Here is a 16,575-nt window from a genome sequence, read left to right as displayed (position 1 = left end):
GTTAATATGAAATGGAAATCCTTTTATTAATAGGTGCCCCATCCATTTTAACCATTGTTTCTGTCCCTAATTTAGATAACCTTGACTCAAACTATTTTGTGTATTATCTCCTTTCCACCCTGCTTCTGTAGCGTTGAACAATAGGGCTATTTATTCGGTGATGGTAGTGGTGGTTAGGGGGGGTCAAATAATTGTACATTTATCTCACAAACAGTATTCTCTTCCTACGTTGTGACTCTGACCTTGCCAAAAGATTTATTCCGTTTCAGACATGCTTTGAATTGTTATGGCGAAAATTAATCTGTTTCAGCAACAAAATAGAAAAATGGATGTGGTCTTTATGAGTGCGGCTGCAGTGATTAATAGCAAAATCTATAACTTCACTCTGGAGTTTTTAAGGAGGAGTCACAGACTTCGCAGGGTGGGGCTCTCGGAGCTCTCCGTGACTTTGGGAAGAAATTACGATGAATAAGTGTAAAAGCAGTAAGCCAAGTCATTTCGTTTGATTGCTTGTTTCTTTCATTTACACAGAGCGACTAATGATTTTCTCTCCCACTGATGTCCCCCCCACCCCTACCCTCCACCTCCACCCCCACCCCCTCCATCTGTTTCTCCCCCCCTACCCTGCACCCCCTCCACCGATCTCTTTCCCCCTTCCCTCCACCTCCACCCACTCCTCCTGTTTCCTCCCCCTGTCCCTGGACCCCACCCATCTGCCCCGCCCCCTATTCATGGACTCCGCCAATCTGTTCTCCCCGTCCCTGGACCCTGCCCATCTGCCCCACCCCCTGTTCATGGACTCCGCCCCTCTGTTCTCCCCCTATCCCTGGACCTCGCCCCTCTGCCCCACCCTGTTCCTGGACCCCGCCCCCTGTTCCTGGACCCCGCCCCTCTGCCCCACCCTGTTCCTGGACCCCGCCCCCTGTCCCTGGACCCCGCCCCTCTGCCCCACCCTGTTCCTGGACCCCGCCCCCTGTCCCTGGACCCCGCCCCTCTGCCCCACCCTGTTCCTGGACCCCGCCCCCTGTTCCTGGACCTCGCCCCTCTGCCCCACCCTGTTCCTGGACCCCGCCCCCTGTTCCTGGACCCCGCCCCTCTGCCCCACCCTGTTCCTGGACCCCGCCCCCTGTTCCTGGACCCCGCCCCTCTGCCCCACCCTGTTCCTGGACCCCGCCCCCTGTTCCTGGACCCCGCCCCTCTCTCAGGCCATCATGGCCCAGCTGCCCCAGGAGGAGAAGGCTAAGATCGCCGAGCAGGTGGAGAGCTTCCGGCAGGAGAAGTGCAAGCTGGATGCCGAGGTGGCCAAGTGGGACGACAACGGCAACGACATCATCGTGCTGGCCAAGCAGATGTGCATGATCATGATGGAGATGACCGACTTCACCAGGTAGGGTGATGGGGTTGGCGCTGGTCCTGGCTGGCTCTCTGATATCCCCACACAGTTTACAGAGAACACTGCTTGGAGAACCTACTATATCGTGGCTACAAGCTTAATTGAATGGCATGAACCTTGCCTAATACCCAGTACATAGAGCATAGAGGATGGAATGCCAACCCAGAAGTACTGTGATCACTCAAATTGTAAATGGCACCACACTAAATCATCAAAACAAGATCTCAATGTGAACAATTAGAAGAAGTTAATCTAGCTGTGTGTCTAAAGATTTTCTCTCACGCTCGTCTCTTAAAGTCCTAAATGTGTCTTCAGCCCTCATGACCATTTCTGTTAAGCAGGTGTGATTAATACACTTTTCACATGAGTCATTAATAAATACATTGATTACAATCATAACCTGATGATATACTGTCATTGCTTGTGTGAGGATAGTGAGTTTGCCAGGTGCTGCAGTTGGCTTCAGAAAAGGCTGACCACACTTTACATTGAGGGATGGTAATATGCACCTCCAGGCATGGCCATATTATTTCAGTTGTGTTCCAAAATTGCTTTGATGTTCCAGGCAAGTGGTCTGAAAATAGAATCTTTTTTCAAATAGAACATATCAGCAGATAAGCCTCTTTAAGTACGTAAACCTGTTTTTTGCAATACATTCAATTCTCTCTTACAAGCTTTCTCTAAAAGTCTATATATGCAAAATCTATATAAAATTCTATATATGAGAGGCAAAGGGATTATGTGTGTATGTATATTTATATGTACTTAAGACAGCATGGAATAACAAATCCGAACTGTTATGTTGTCAGTTTAAAGCATGAAAGCGCAGCATATGATAGCAGTGTTCTCTTAGAATTAATGTGTGCGCCTTGGCTATGGAATTTAAAGCTCTCTTTCTGGAACGGATCATGTGACGGGGCCATCGGTGTCTGATGCTCTATTAACAAAACATTGAGGGAAAGCCTGGGTGATCGAGTTGAGTGTTTGGGTCCTCACGGGCACAGACCCCAATGCCACAGCTGTAGGACTGTCTATCAGTGTATGCCTCACAGTACCGCTGCGAAAGACGAGCAGCGGTCCGGGGTCACGACCTTGGCGGACTCGGCGTGGATGACAGCGGGATCTCACTGCCGCTTTTCCGTTTCAGGGGCAAAGGGCCGCTGAAGAACTCGTCGGACGTGATCAACGCGGCCAAGAAGATCGCCGAGGCAGGCTCCCGCATGGACAAGCTGGCCCGTGCCGTGGCCGACCAGGTGGGCGGAGCTAATGGGGAATGGGGGGCGGGGAAAGGCCTGACTCAGAGCCTGTCCTACACCTCCCCGGTCTTACAGATGCAGGACAGCTCTGGTGCGGGATGGAGGAGGGGCTGTCTTTAATATAATTACCTCCACCATCGTGCTGCATTCAGAACAGGATGAGCCCCTTCTCCGAGTGCTGACAGATCATTTTCAGTGCCTGACCAATCAGTGCAACCCTCTGAAAAATGAAGGCAGGCTAACCAGGCTAAAAAGTGGGGAAACGTTTAACAATGCTGGCGGCGGGCCCGGCTGCGTTTTATCTCCGGTTAGGTCTTTCGCCATTTTATCAACACTTACCGAGCGGCGCAGAGCCGCGCCCAGGCCGAAGGAGTCAGAGATTAATTACAGAAACCCATGGAAAAAAGAGCGGGAAAAGTGTTTTATGTTAAAATCAGCGGAGCCTGTTTTTTTCTCTTTTTTTTGAGTAATGAGGATGGCGGCGGGCGAGGCGGAGGGAAACGCATTCGATTCGGGAAAACAAACCGCGCTTAAAAGCGTCGAGTCGCCCAAGCGTAGCCGCCGTTCCGCGGGACCGGGCGTCGAGCGGAGATGTCACAAGGCGCGGAGGCAGGGAGGCAAGCGGGCTCGCGACGCGTTCGACAGTCTCTGTAATGAATTGAACAGGTGGCTTGCCATTTTCAATTCGGGCCTTAACCAACTCCCAGACTTGTGTTTACTGAATATTCAGACACCCTTCTGCTGTTCTCCTCATTTTCTCAATGATACATATGTGATGTGCCGCCGGAACGGAAAGCCTGGAACATTCTCTCGCAAATCAGCTTCTACTTTTAAACAACAGCAACGACAGCAACAAAATGTTTTTTTTTTTTATTTTTAAAATGTGCAGGCAGTGGTAAGGGATCGAATTCCGTTTATACAATCAAGGCCCAGATTACATTTTACCACAATGTGCTTTGTTCTTCATTTTAAGAAACAAATTTAAACAAGTATAGCTTTTTCCCTAGGGACCACCAAAACAATGTTGCGTATTTAGGTAGGAATACCTAAATAAATTCATTCATTCAGGGCAAGGCGTCTTGGTTGAATGGGGATAAATTCCTACTGGACTCAGTCTGAAATTAGGGAAGAATACAGTAGGTTGAATGGGGAGCAGGCCATGCATGTGAACAGACCGGTATCAAGAAACCACTGCTTTAGTAACCTGTCACCAGTCGCCTGTGATTCCTCCATTTTTAGTATTTTCAGTTGATTTTTTTAAATATAAAGTTTAGAGCAATTTAGAAAGTAAGTCAGAGCTGCTTTTTTTATTTATCAAATGCGACACGGATTTTGCATTCACACATGATAATCCATAATCAGTAAGTGGCAGGGCCAGCCATGCATGACAGACAGCCTGAATCCCTGGCGGCTGATGCGGGGGTGGGATGGGGGGGGGGGGCGCCCTCCCTTAAGTGGGAAACCGTGTTAGCGGTGCTGGGGTCCCCTCGTCCTGCTGCCTGGGCTTCGCCTGGGGGGTGGGGGGGGGGGAGGGCTTGGGGGCGGAGAGCTCTCCGTAGGAGGGGCTTAGAGGGAGCACTGGCCCCCAGCGGCAGGCCCCTCCATTTGCTGGCGGCGGCTGGCATGAAGCAGGAAGCGGCCTCTCCTCTCCTCTCTCCCCCTCTGGTAAATTGGCCACCCTGCAGAGCAGACTGGTGCAGTCATCTGAGGACCCACTCTGTGACTCTCCATCACAGGGAGACAGGACAGCCTGGATTTTTCCTGACCAGTTAGTGATTAACCCCCCTACACACGCACACACACACCCACACCCATACACATTCATGCACACACACACGTGCGCACAAACACATACACACACACACATACGCACATGTGCACACCCACATGCATACATGCACACACACACATACACACACAAACACACGTGCACACCCACATACACCCACACCCGCACACACGTGCACACCCACACACGTGCACACGCACACACACACACACACACACACACACACAGATCAATGTGCATGGAGATTTATTAAAAGTTATAAAAAGAAATGCCCACAGTCACAGCCAGAGCACTCTCTCTAAGTCAAATTAATCAGCATTACAGAGTTTTGAAAAATAAATCCACCTAAATTTAGTAAGTCCAAAGCAAAGGGCAAATAGGAATTTAGCCACCAAATAAAAAATGAAATATTAGACCACTTTTTTTGTCAAGAGCCTGTCCCCGGTACTCATTAAAAAATACCATCAATACGGGGATGTAATTTGCGATTAGCAGTTGCGTCCAGGTTGTGATTAGTTCCGGGCCTCGCTTTGATACGACTCACTCAATTCATTTCTCTACACGCCGGCTGATTAATTTCTGCTTCCGTCTCATCGGAAATCAAAGTGTTTTATTCCACAAGACGTCCGCTCAGAGCCTGCGAAGGTCTGCCAAGGTAGAGCCCGCTATGAAGTATGAAACTTCAGTAAGGACGGGAAGAGAGGGGAACGGTTTTCAGGGCTCGGTTCCGCGCGCTCGCCGGGCAGCGCAGGGGCGGGGGAACCGAGCCGAACACCTGCCTTGGCAGGTAATGAGCCGTGTTGTTTATTTACATGAGGAGGAAATCTGGCAAATGAATGGACTATTAGCCATCGTCAGGAAAGGGAATGAGAATGTCATCGGTGTGCCTGAGTCAAGCCCGCCTGGCGAGTAGTAACAAATCATTGCAGTATGATTTAAAATTATATATGTGCGTTTTTTTTCTTCCAGGTGAAATTAGCTCTGGCTCACGCTAGCAGCCAGTGCTGTAACTAGGCCCTGCGCGATATTTATGTCCCCTCATTTGCTGAAATAAAACCGCAGTGTATCATATGGGTGCTTTAATTGGGTTTTGGATTAAGAGTGTTGGATGTGAGCTGTGGGATTGACCCCCTGCTTAGGACACTCTATAGTACCCTTGATGAGGCACAAAGATCTATTTTCGGTGGCCATGGGATTACTAAAGGAACATTTCCTAAATGACGTGTCAGTATGTGAAAGGCACTCATCTTGAATAATGGGAGCCGCTAATGCAGTAGCATTTAGCGCGCAGGAAACGGGAAAATATCTCACATCCTTTTTTGGTTCTGAAAGTGTGAATGAGTATTTCTACCCCATTTGCAACTGTTAGCAGCACGCTATGTTTGTGTGGGAAAACAACGATTCCAGTCAACTTCACACCACCTCCACTTGGTTACTCAGCTCTGTCGACGGAAAACCAAACTGGCAAAGATTTGTATGGAAGGGAAGGGGGACCAAGTGGCTGGGAACAGCAGAGAAACGCAACACCAATGTACCATCTGAAACAACGACAATGCCACATGGAGGATCACATCAACACCTCAGAGACCCGGAGACAATACGGGGCTCCCACAGCAAGCGTGGTTTACTGTCCTACTTAAGACAGGCCGATAAGAACAATGCAAAGGTCTTGAAATGTTAACGACAAGGCAGCGTGTCGGCTTAAAGGGCCTCCCGGACCGTGAAGAATTGCCGTGTTTGTTTCTCGCTGGATTGTTTGTTTCTCCACCCTGTAATGCATGCTGAAGGAAAGCAGGGTAAATTAATAACGGCCCTGTCAGAGTTCAAGGCTGCGCGGCGCAGCGGAGATGCATTTCCTGCGCCGGGGCAAGGGTCCTTTTCGGTGACTCAGTCGTCCCCCCCCCCCCCACCACACTGTAACACCACAAAGGATTCGAGAGTTAACAGCTTGAAGGCTGTTATTTTACGATGGTATTAGCTGTCATAGAGAGCGTTTTTTACTGGGACCTGTTTTTTTTTTTTTAAACTGTGTCATGACTCGAGAGGCCCGAATTCCCAAGCTCTCCTCACGGAAATCCAGGCGTTCTTCATAAAATGTTGTGCTACTTCATAAGATGAAGCTCAGTCCTCTCGTAAACCGGGCCCTGGCTGAGCTGTGCTTCACTGCTGTATCTCCTCAACCCTTTAATACCTTACCACCTCTCTGCCTTACACAGAGTAAATACACAGCAAGGAATTGCCTTTCTTTGGCCTTTACTTGCATGTAAACGAGATACTTCAGCACTGAAAGAGGAGAAATTACTGCACTATACACGTCTTTGTTTTTGCCCAGCAAGACCACCCTCTGCCTGTCGTTTGTTATTCTTATGTTTGGTCTGCATGCGGTCAGAGCACAGCAGAGGCTCGTTCTAAGGCTGTTTAGCTCAGAAGATGAAGTACTGCCATACACTGGGTAAAAAAAGGAACTAGGTTTGCTGGTGCAGTCTTAATTTGGATGTAACACCTCAAGTTTGAAGGACCACACTTTATTCGTGCGATAGCTTACACAGAAGAAGCACTGGATTCCATTGGTTTGGGATAATGCTTGTTTGGTTTGTGTGAAGTAGTCCAGGATAAATGATTTAATGTAACTTGGCTTCTTTTTGATGTCAGTATAGCAGAGCTGTTTTTCTTCCCTGCTGGAGAATGTCTTTTTTTTTTTTTGTACATGTGTGAGTAGCTTGCCATTTTTGTACACTGAAAAAGTGGCAGGTGATCGCCGCATGTGGCATTCTGAATTGTATTTACAGTCATGGAAAGGTTGTGGTGTAACCTCTCTTTTCCCTTCACAGCCACATATAAATTCCAAGTCAGCAGTAACTGTTACGGTTTCATCGCCATCAGCGTGGCAGGAGGCGCGTGGTGGTTGTTTTGTTCGCAGTGTCGGACAGCGGCTCTGTTTGTCTAAGAAGCCCTGTCTTTTTGGGCCTGCGATCGATAACGTCGCCTCCATGCGGGCTCTTCGCTCCTCTGTGTCTCCCCAGTGCCCGGACTCTGCCTGTAAGCAAGACCTGCTGGCGTACCTGCAGAGAATCGCCCTGTACTGCCACCAGCTCAACATCTGCAGCAAGGTGAAAGCTGAGGTGCAGAACCTCGGGGGAGAGCTCATCGTTTCTGGGGTAAGTCTCCAGCCCCGGTCCACCCGCTCCCATAATCCCCAGTCAACCGTGGGGCCCAGCCACAGGGGAAACTCGCCCGCTCTTCTCAGAGAGCAGTTTTAGCTGGAAGAAGACTACATTTCCCAGAAGACAGCAGGTGGGGGTAATTGGTGGATCACCTCCAGGCGATCCTTTACTGAATGATTATCCCTATAAACTCAGGAGTCTTGGAACAGTTAGGAACAGCTAAGGCTATTTGATCAGAGGGTTTTTGTTGTTAGCAGTGGCAGTATAAGACTACTGAATACGAGGATTTATACTGTTGAGCTGTTTGTGGAATGAACAGTATATGGTAGGGACCATGAGTTTGAGCTCCAACGTCAACAATCACGTCAGGTCTTAAGGACTGTGATTACTTATCGGAACTTTTCTCAACAGAAAAGAAAAAAAGAAAACATAAATACAACCCTTTATGTCAGCTTCACCTAAAACATAACTTATAGGACAGTAAAACCATGGAATTGCAGATCATATGATGTTGAGTTATTGGTGGGGGGGGGGGGGTTGTTGGAGGGAAACATTAACTATAAAGTACAAAATCCTGAACATGCTGGTCTCAGGGAAATCAAAATATCAGCAACAACAGCAACAGCAACAGCAAAAAAGATGTCTGAGGAACAAAGCCTACTTTTAATGCTACCTCACACAATTTGCCCTTTTGGTGTCTGAAAAACAAAATCCCCTAGGATACGAAACGAAAAAGAAGCCCAGCCCTGAATCTCCTTCACCACCTTTTTCCCCTTTCCCTTTGACGCTCTTTCACAGCTTTCTACATGGAGTCTCAGTTCTCTCTCCTGATTTTCCCCTCATACCTTCAGTACTAACCCTCATACCTGTATTACTACCCCTACCTGTATTAGTGCCCCTCATACCTGCAGTGCTACCCCTCATAGCTGTGTTTCTACCCCTCATATTCCCAGTACTACACATTATATCCATAGTACTACTTCTCATCATAACACAACCCCATTGAATGGGATGTCACCGTGTTACCAATGGAATGAATGTGCATTCATCAGATTGCTGACCTTAACACTGTTGTTATTTCTGAAAAGGTATTGTCTCGCCTCTCCCTGCCTCTGGAACACTGATCTTTAGCTGATTTGCAAAGGAGTTTAACATTCTTAAGTTCAGACTGAGCGTATTTGAGGTCTTTGAGATATTGTTAAAACTAACATCAAAAGATCCACTGTGTGCAAAACCCAAGGTCTAAATCAATGCTGGAAAATGTTTTGATAAGATAATTGACAATAAAAAGTTAACATTCCAGTGTAAGAAAAGGTCAGTTGCAACAAAAGTTAACATTCTGCTGTTGAAGCATTTTTTTTCCAATGCTTGAAACTGAAATGTTCAATATAAAAGGAAAATCAGAGTCTTCAGAATCTCCTGGATTACATCATCCAGCCATCTTTACCCTGTCAAGCTACATTTGAAAAAGAAAAAAAAAGGAAAAACCCCTGACCTGTTCGTTTTGTGATGTGAGTGGTTCCCCTTCATGTAACTCCACAGCTGCAATACTGTTTCTGCAGATCAAACAGCCAAATCCTTCACCCATCACTTTTTTTTCTTTCTTTTTTTATGTGATAAGAAACATCTCTGTGTTAGCCGGGCCTTGATAGGAAGTGAATATCAAAGGCTTTTCTCCTGTTGAGGAGAGACGCAGCTGCTGGACTGTGGTCAACAGCGGTTGCATAAGATAGATTTCCATCTATATGCAATCAGAAACAGTCAAGAGGCTGCATATCCTCTTTGACAGGTCAGGCATCTATAGAGTAGTCACTATAGCTGTCAGCTGACTTGATATGTGTTTTTTTCTTTAGTTGAGTTGTATACCAAAGGGGTGTAGTTACTGTTTCATACCAAGAATGTGGCGTAATACCACACATTGTACTAGTAGAAAAATGAAACAAAAAATGATAGAAACTTAGCTATGGTAAGCTCATCAGCTCATTAAAATTTTGTTCACCTACTACAGGTATCTGCTGTTGAATGAAATATCATGGTGAAGACAAAATCTAATGTAAAAACTGCCCATCTATCTCATAAAAGTTATCCACAGAGCTGTCTAGGTCCTTGACCTATGTCCTCGGACTTGATAGCTTTATGGCCCACCATGCACCTTGTGTTTAACTGCACTGGACTTTTTCAAAAGCGACACATTGTCTTTGATATCCACACAGCAATAGTGGGATTCCAGTGGCATCAGTCTGCTTCAGATGAAGGTTATGCTAAACAACTCCTGCCCAATGGTCTTCCAGTTTTTGGAGACATGACCATAAGTTATAATAATAATAACAATCATCAGCATCATCATCAACAAAAAAATCAAGAATACTTCTCCAAACTAAAGAAAAACACACTGCCAATAGCACAATGGCTGAACTCTGGAGCAATCTGTGGAGCTGTTTATGAGGACATGAAAGTACTCTTTTAGTTACCAGTACACTATGTACATTGTCCAGAGATGGAGTAATTATGAACAAGAATTACACATTGAGTTTAAGAAGGAGAATATCCTTCGCATATTTATCCAATGACGCTATTGTACAGTACCAACAACTGTTCCCACCATAAAATGAAGTGCTTTCCTGAAAGTCCTCAGAGCAAAATAAACATAAAGCGGAGCGAATTGAATCGCACAGTGATGAGAGAAAAGTAGGGGTAGATGGGAAATTCTGCTGAGCACGGCTTTTTCACAAGCTGGGGAAAAGTACATAATGTATGCTTGTCGTAATTAAGGTAATAACCAGTAAGTCTGTTTGAGGCGGAAAAGTGACTGCGAAGCTAAGCGTTAAGTTGTAAGTGTGAAAATTAGCGACATGCTCCTGAGGGGGAAGTCACCTCTCGCGTCTGTCATTATCACGTTCGCAAATCTCAGCCGCGCGTTGAGCTTACAGTTCGGCCCCGGTCCTGCAATCCGCCGGGTTTATCTGCCGAGGCCACGCACGGCCTTCTCTGCCTTCTGCGCCAACAGTCAGAAGCAAGTCGTGAGCAGCTGTGAGAAACGGAATCGCTCTGCCCTTGAAAGGGTGTTGTGGTGGAGCCAGGAGAGAATGGTGTGAGGCCTTGAAGCCTTGGAATCTTTTAGCCCTTCTGCGTTTGAAAAGTATGCCATTGTCAATGCATATTTATTCTCTGTACTACTTTTTTTCTCGATGTGTGCGTGTGTGTGTGCGCGCGTGCGTGTTTGTGTGCGTGTGTCTGTGTGTGCGTGTTTGTAAATATTTTATACCGGGTATTAAATGTATCCAATATGAGAAGATGGAATTAGAATCATTCATTTCATTTCAGCTTCGGAGTGATTACGGAATAATTCATGCAGAGAAACAAAACTAAGATATTTTATAAATGACAAACATTAGAGTGGTCAATGCTGGTCTGTGAGAGATCACCACTAGGTTGTTACATTATTTGTGAAATTCTCATGAAGCCAAATTCCTGAGCGAAGTGTGTCAAAGGACTTTTTTTCATTTAAGCATTAATATATTGAATCAAATACTCTAGCACTGTATGTGTGTGTGAGTGTGCGTGTGTGTGGTATAAAATGTGCCATGAAAAAGGGTAAAAGCAGTGGAATGGATGTGGCAGTGTCATGCGTGTGACATGTGACAGAATGGGTCACTGACGAAGACTGCCACCTACTGGCAGCTGTACCTGGAACGACCACAGCACACAAGGTGGCTTCCTAACCTTGATGTCAATAAGCTGTGCACCATCACAGAGGATTGTGAATTGGCCATTACACCAACGGCTTTAACTGCAAGACTCCCTGTCTGTGAGTAATCGTCTACCCACAAAGAAACATTACTCTCTCCCTGAAGTATAACCCCTCTGAATGAGGAAAATGATGATTAGGGCTATTTTTAAAATGAGAAATGTTTGGTTTATTCTGATTGGCTTTGGGGGGGGGGGGGGGGGGGGGGGGGTGTGATGCAGTTGGTCATATGCACCCTCTGTCCATTTAATGGTCAGGTGTTCTGGGGAAAGTAATTGTCTTGAAGGAAGTCGTACAGATAGAGAAATTGCACAGGAAGCTTAAACTTTATGGCTAAAGAGTGTTTATGCGTGTGGTCTGTGTTATCCCTTCACTATTTTTAAACACGCTCATTAAGTGCAACACCTTACAACAGAAACACAACCACAAAAAAAAAAACTGGTGTACTAGCCTTTTGTTTTGCCCATTTGTCGGATGCTTTACATTTGAAAGCAGAACACACATCTGAAAAAGCCGTTTCATTTGTTTTGTACAGCTGTTATGTGCTTACATTTCGGTTCACAGGGGCATCTGGGGTTCGCGGTTTCATTTTCCATCTGTATTCCTCCTGTTAGTGATCATACCCCTGCCGAAAAAAATAATGGTCCTCGGAACGCTCACCTAGCCCCTCCCGGAGACAGAGCCACCTGTGAGGGAAGACACTTCTGCTTTGGTGGCGTTTGAAAGTAATTGCAGTGCAGAGGCTCCTCCGCTGGACTAAATTAGACTGCTTGCGGCTCATTTCTCTCCCCCTGCTCACCGGGTGAAAGGATGAATTTCTTTAAAAATGACAATAATGGCAGGCTGTCATCCTGCGGCCGTTCTCGGTGGCAGGGCGGGTGGCGCGTCGGGGCCCAGAGGACGAGGATCGCGGCGACGTTAGCGCCTTACACAGTGGAAGCACAGATATTCAACTCTGGAAGCTTTGCACACCCAACGTTCCATTTCTGCTACTGTCGCTGCAACTGTTCTGATTGGCTGGGTCCTTGTGAACATTCTTGAAGGGGCGTGGTCTAAGAACGGAACACCCACAGCCAACACAGCGGACAGAAGGAATGCCGGAGTTGGATATATGCTGGTAGTAAATAGAGTGTCTTTGGCGCTGTCCTGCTGGTGACATCACCATGCATCCACAGAGGAAAGTCATTACAGCCCCGCGTCTGGGATGAGCCCTGTAGGCCGAGCTCTCTGACAGCCACAGACCGTCGTCTGCGGGGAAAAAGATGATTTTTTAAAAAAAAACGATTTCCTCTCGGTTTCTTAGCTGTCAGCCAGATTGCTTTTTTCAGCGGTGAGAGATGTTGTGACGCGTCGGCCGATGGAGCCCTGTGATGTAAAATGTATCTGTTGTGTTTCATTGCTTTATTAATGATAGAAATCCCCAGATATCAGAAGCTTAACATTGCAATTTCTGAGAGGCAGCGGAGGCGTTCGTCTGTTTAAGCCTGCAGTTCACTTTCAAAGATATATGGCATCACATTTATAGATACATGTCAAACAGGAAATATATATTTATTCTTTAGTATATTGTATGACAATCTGAATATGTGTATCGACTGACACAGATACATATTTATGCATCTCTCAGGGTCTTGAATGAGACATTATCAATCTAATTAGCGGGAAGTTCTAGTAACATTCTGAACTATTACTGCCATGCATATTTTATAAATAAGAAAAATTGATATGATTTAGCTCAGGAATTACTCAAATGTTGGCATTTAGGGAAGTTGATTATTGGCCTATTTGAGGACAAGTGCATTGTAGTCAATAACGCAGCGGCATTCAGGTGTTACAGAGATGTGTATATGCCAAGTTTCATTTAGTATATTCAAAACATTATGAATACCTTCACATAGAAATATTTCCTGTTTGGCATCCCACAATCAACTTCATATTTTTTCCATATCTGTGATTAAATAGGAAAACAAACAAGATGTGACAAAAACATGAAATTGCCATAATTCAGTTGTAATAGCAGTAATAGTACCATGTAACCCACAAGGTAGCATAGTGACAAACATACTTGTTTTCAATCTTCCCAAGCATGCTCATGTCACACCCCTCCTCATCTCACTTCACTGGCTTCCTGTTACAGCTTGCACTGAGTTTAAAAGCCTGGTGCCAGCCTACAGGGCAGTGAATGGAACAGCTACACCATACCTCCAATCGATCTTCAAACCATAACCCCCAGAGTCAGATCTCTTTGTTCTGCAACTGTCAGGCGAGTGACTGACTGCCCTCTCCCTGCACCCAGTCATGGTGCCTGTTTGTACTGGCCCTCCCAGTGGTGGGGCAAACTTCCCACTGTGGTCAGGATATCTGAATTGATGCAGATTGAAACTCATCTGTTCAGACTGCATCTTGCATTACATTACACTACATTACATTACATTACATTATCTGTCATTTAATAGACACTCTCATCCAGAGCAACTTACATATGTTAAGGAGCACGGCTCATAACCAAAAGATTGCCAGTTCGATTCCCCGCAGGGGCACTGATGCTGGACCCTTGTGCCAAGTACTTAACCCACAATTGCCTCAATAAATATCCAGCTGTATGAATGGATAACATTAAAAGATTATAGACTGTGTAAGTTGCTCTGGATAAGAGCGTCTGCTAAATGACAATAATGTAATGTAATGTAATCCCACTCCACACCTATGCCTCATTTGGTTTGGCAGAAAACCCCTTTGCTACAGATCCAAACAGAAACATAGCCTTTTTCCCTTCTTGTTTTCCAGTCATTTCTCAAGATGCCTTTTGAAAGCTGTGCCTCTTGTGTTACCCAGAATCCCCCGGGGCTCTCGGGGCTCTGGTGACGACTGAGAGGCCTAGCGGTCAGTCCAACTTAGCATGAGCGGAGCTGGAGCTGGATAGCGCAGGAAGGGGCCAGGCGAGCCAGGGCGAGGAGCAGTAATTCACACAGCCAGCCTGTGTAATTAACCAGGGCACTGGGGTGTTGGAGTTGGCCAGCGGCGCAGGTTTCTTGGGTTTGTCTTGGCTTGGGTGTTCCTCTTTAACACGGTGTGACACAGTGCTGGTGCAGCCTCAAGCTGGCCAGAGCAACCCTGGCCTCTGGCCGTCCCCTCTCCTTTTATATGTAAAAAAAAACAGCGACGTACATCACCTCCGGGGAGCCTATTAGACGTGTCAGCCTTTGAGTCCCGCTTGAAAGGCCCCGCAGGGGGTCGTACCCAGTGTTTTGGCTTCTGCGGTACAGGGCCTTGTTTTCTCGAGCCCTCTCCCCATGCCTTTGAAACCCCAGTGTAAGGTACTGTCTCAATACTCAGGGAGTGGGGGTCTATTCATCCAGACTGCGGGGTGAACGGGGGTGGTGAGAGGGAAAAGGTCAGTGTCCGCATGCGGGGCCCTGCGTCCATCACCACGGTGCCAGGCCTCCTGCATCGCCACGGCGCCCGACGACCTTACGCCACCATCCCTTTTCCTGCAGTCACACACGCACCACGGAAATTACGGCTTTTTATTTTCACCTTTTGCGGATTCAGTACCACTGTTGCTTTGATTCATTCACAATTCACACACGATCGGGGTGCAAATCTGTAACGACTCATTGGGATTTAACCGCATTTCTCCTGTGGTTTCTCACTGCCCTCCCTTGAGTATCAAAGTATCAAAGACATGGCCGCATCTGTATTTAAAGTCCGTCCAGCTCCCAGCTATGGGAACCTGCCCGGCTATTACTAAAAGACGATATTCTCTAATCTGGAAATTTCTGAGATCAAAGAACATGCCAGCAGTCCTCAGACGAATCACTGTCCAGGCCTGTTTTGAGGCCAGGGAGGGCATTCAGCAATGTGTGTGACCTCATCTGCAGTGTCAAGGGCTTTCATCAGTGCAGACGACCTCAGCTGTAATGAGTCATACTCAACCAGAATGGCGAGGAAGGGAAGAGAACTGCAGTCATGGAGTAATGAGCAAAAAAAGGAGCCCAGATAGCACAATAAGACCATGCTGAATGGACTTTGGAAATTATCTTCACCTCTCAAAAAACAAAATAATGCCAAAAATGTCATTATGTTAAAGTGCAAAAAAAAACAAAAAAAAAAAAACAGGGAAAACGTCAATTTCCATTTAACTCGGAACAAAACCCATGCAATTTTTATCGTTCGTTATTAATGGAGTGGAGGCCAAAAAATCACGAGGAGAAAAATCTTCCTCTTGGCTGAAATGGATATTTACTAGCTAATTAAGTAATTTAACATCAAAGGAACACTGCTGACCAGCACCCCAGGATTTAGAAAGACACTGTGAAATAGGTTTCCATTCTTCTGCACAGTGACCACAGTCTAATCTGTTACTAAAGATATACTTTGCATATAAATGCTAATAAGAAGACATTTTTTCAGTTCAGAGCTAAACTAAGGTAACAGCTGTAGATAGTGATATACTTTACCCTTATCTTGCTTGTAGCATGTCAGATAAGTTGTCTACTGTGTTTGCAGTGAACCCTTGTTCTGTATATGAACACCTCACATATACATTACCTCAGAAACAATTATCTCTTGTTTGGTGGACAAATGCTTAATTGGCAATCGTGAGAGCAGTGGTTGACTCAAACCCCATCAGGAGACCTTTGAATTATTTAATATCTTCATAAATACATGTCTTTATAAAACACTGGGCATTTTGTTTGTAATTTACACTTGAAGGATTAGTCACGCTGATTGACAGACATTTTGGTTCAGTAAAACACAGCTTAATCTGCTCATTAACTACTGGGCTAATTAGGATGAAGTTTGGTGTTTCATTTTGTTTGTACTGGCTTCAGCTAAGTTTTTGCTTTGGAGCTGCCTTGGAGCAAATTTGAGTACAGTGTTGAAAACAGTGTCTCACATTGCTTATGTGCTAGACCCCTATTCCATGCTTTACCTCTGTGGTTGCTGATGATGATGATTGATGATGATTATTTACATGCATTTATTGTTTTATTTATACTGGAATATTCAAAAAGGCAACATTTACCATCTACCATGTTTGCCATATAGTGAAGTACTTTCCTTATTGTGTATGTGGGGCGACAGTGGCTCAGGAGGTAGAGCAGTCGACTAGGGATTGGAAGGTCCCTGGTTCGAATCTGGCTTATCCTGGCAGAGTGTCAAAGTGTCCTTGAGCAAGACACTGAACCCCCAACAGCTCCCAGTGGCCAGTCGGTAAGCCT

The 16,575-nt window shown here is 46.0% G+C and overlaps 1 protein-coding gene across 1 annotated transcript in view; it reads left to right on the top strand.

Annotated features, from left to right (window-relative positions):
• ctnna2 (catenin (cadherin-associated protein), alpha 2) overlaps positions 1–16,575 on the top strand; it is a 413,128-nt gene that overhangs the window by 389,308 nt on the left and 7,245 nt on the right. Inside the window, exons 15-17 of the mRNA XM_036516446.1 lie at positions 1,206–1,387; positions 2,541–2,646; positions 7,462–7,596. Of these exons, the coding sequence (XP_036372339.1) occupies positions 1,206–1,387; positions 2,541–2,646; positions 7,462–7,596 (423 nt within the window). The remainder of the gene's footprint in view (positions 1–1,205; positions 1,388–2,540; positions 2,647–7,461; positions 7,597–16,575) is intronic.

This window comes from Megalops cyprinoides, chromosome 22 (assembly GCF_013368585.1).
Source record: "Megalops cyprinoides isolate fMegCyp1 chromosome 22, fMegCyp1.pri, whole genome shotgun sequence".
In the NCBI taxonomy this organism is placed as follows: domain Eukaryota; kingdom Metazoa; phylum Chordata; class Actinopteri; order Elopiformes; family Megalopidae; genus Megalops; species Megalops cyprinoides.
Note: the sequence above shows the minus strand (reverse complement) of the source record. Positions and strands in the feature narration are given on the sequence as shown.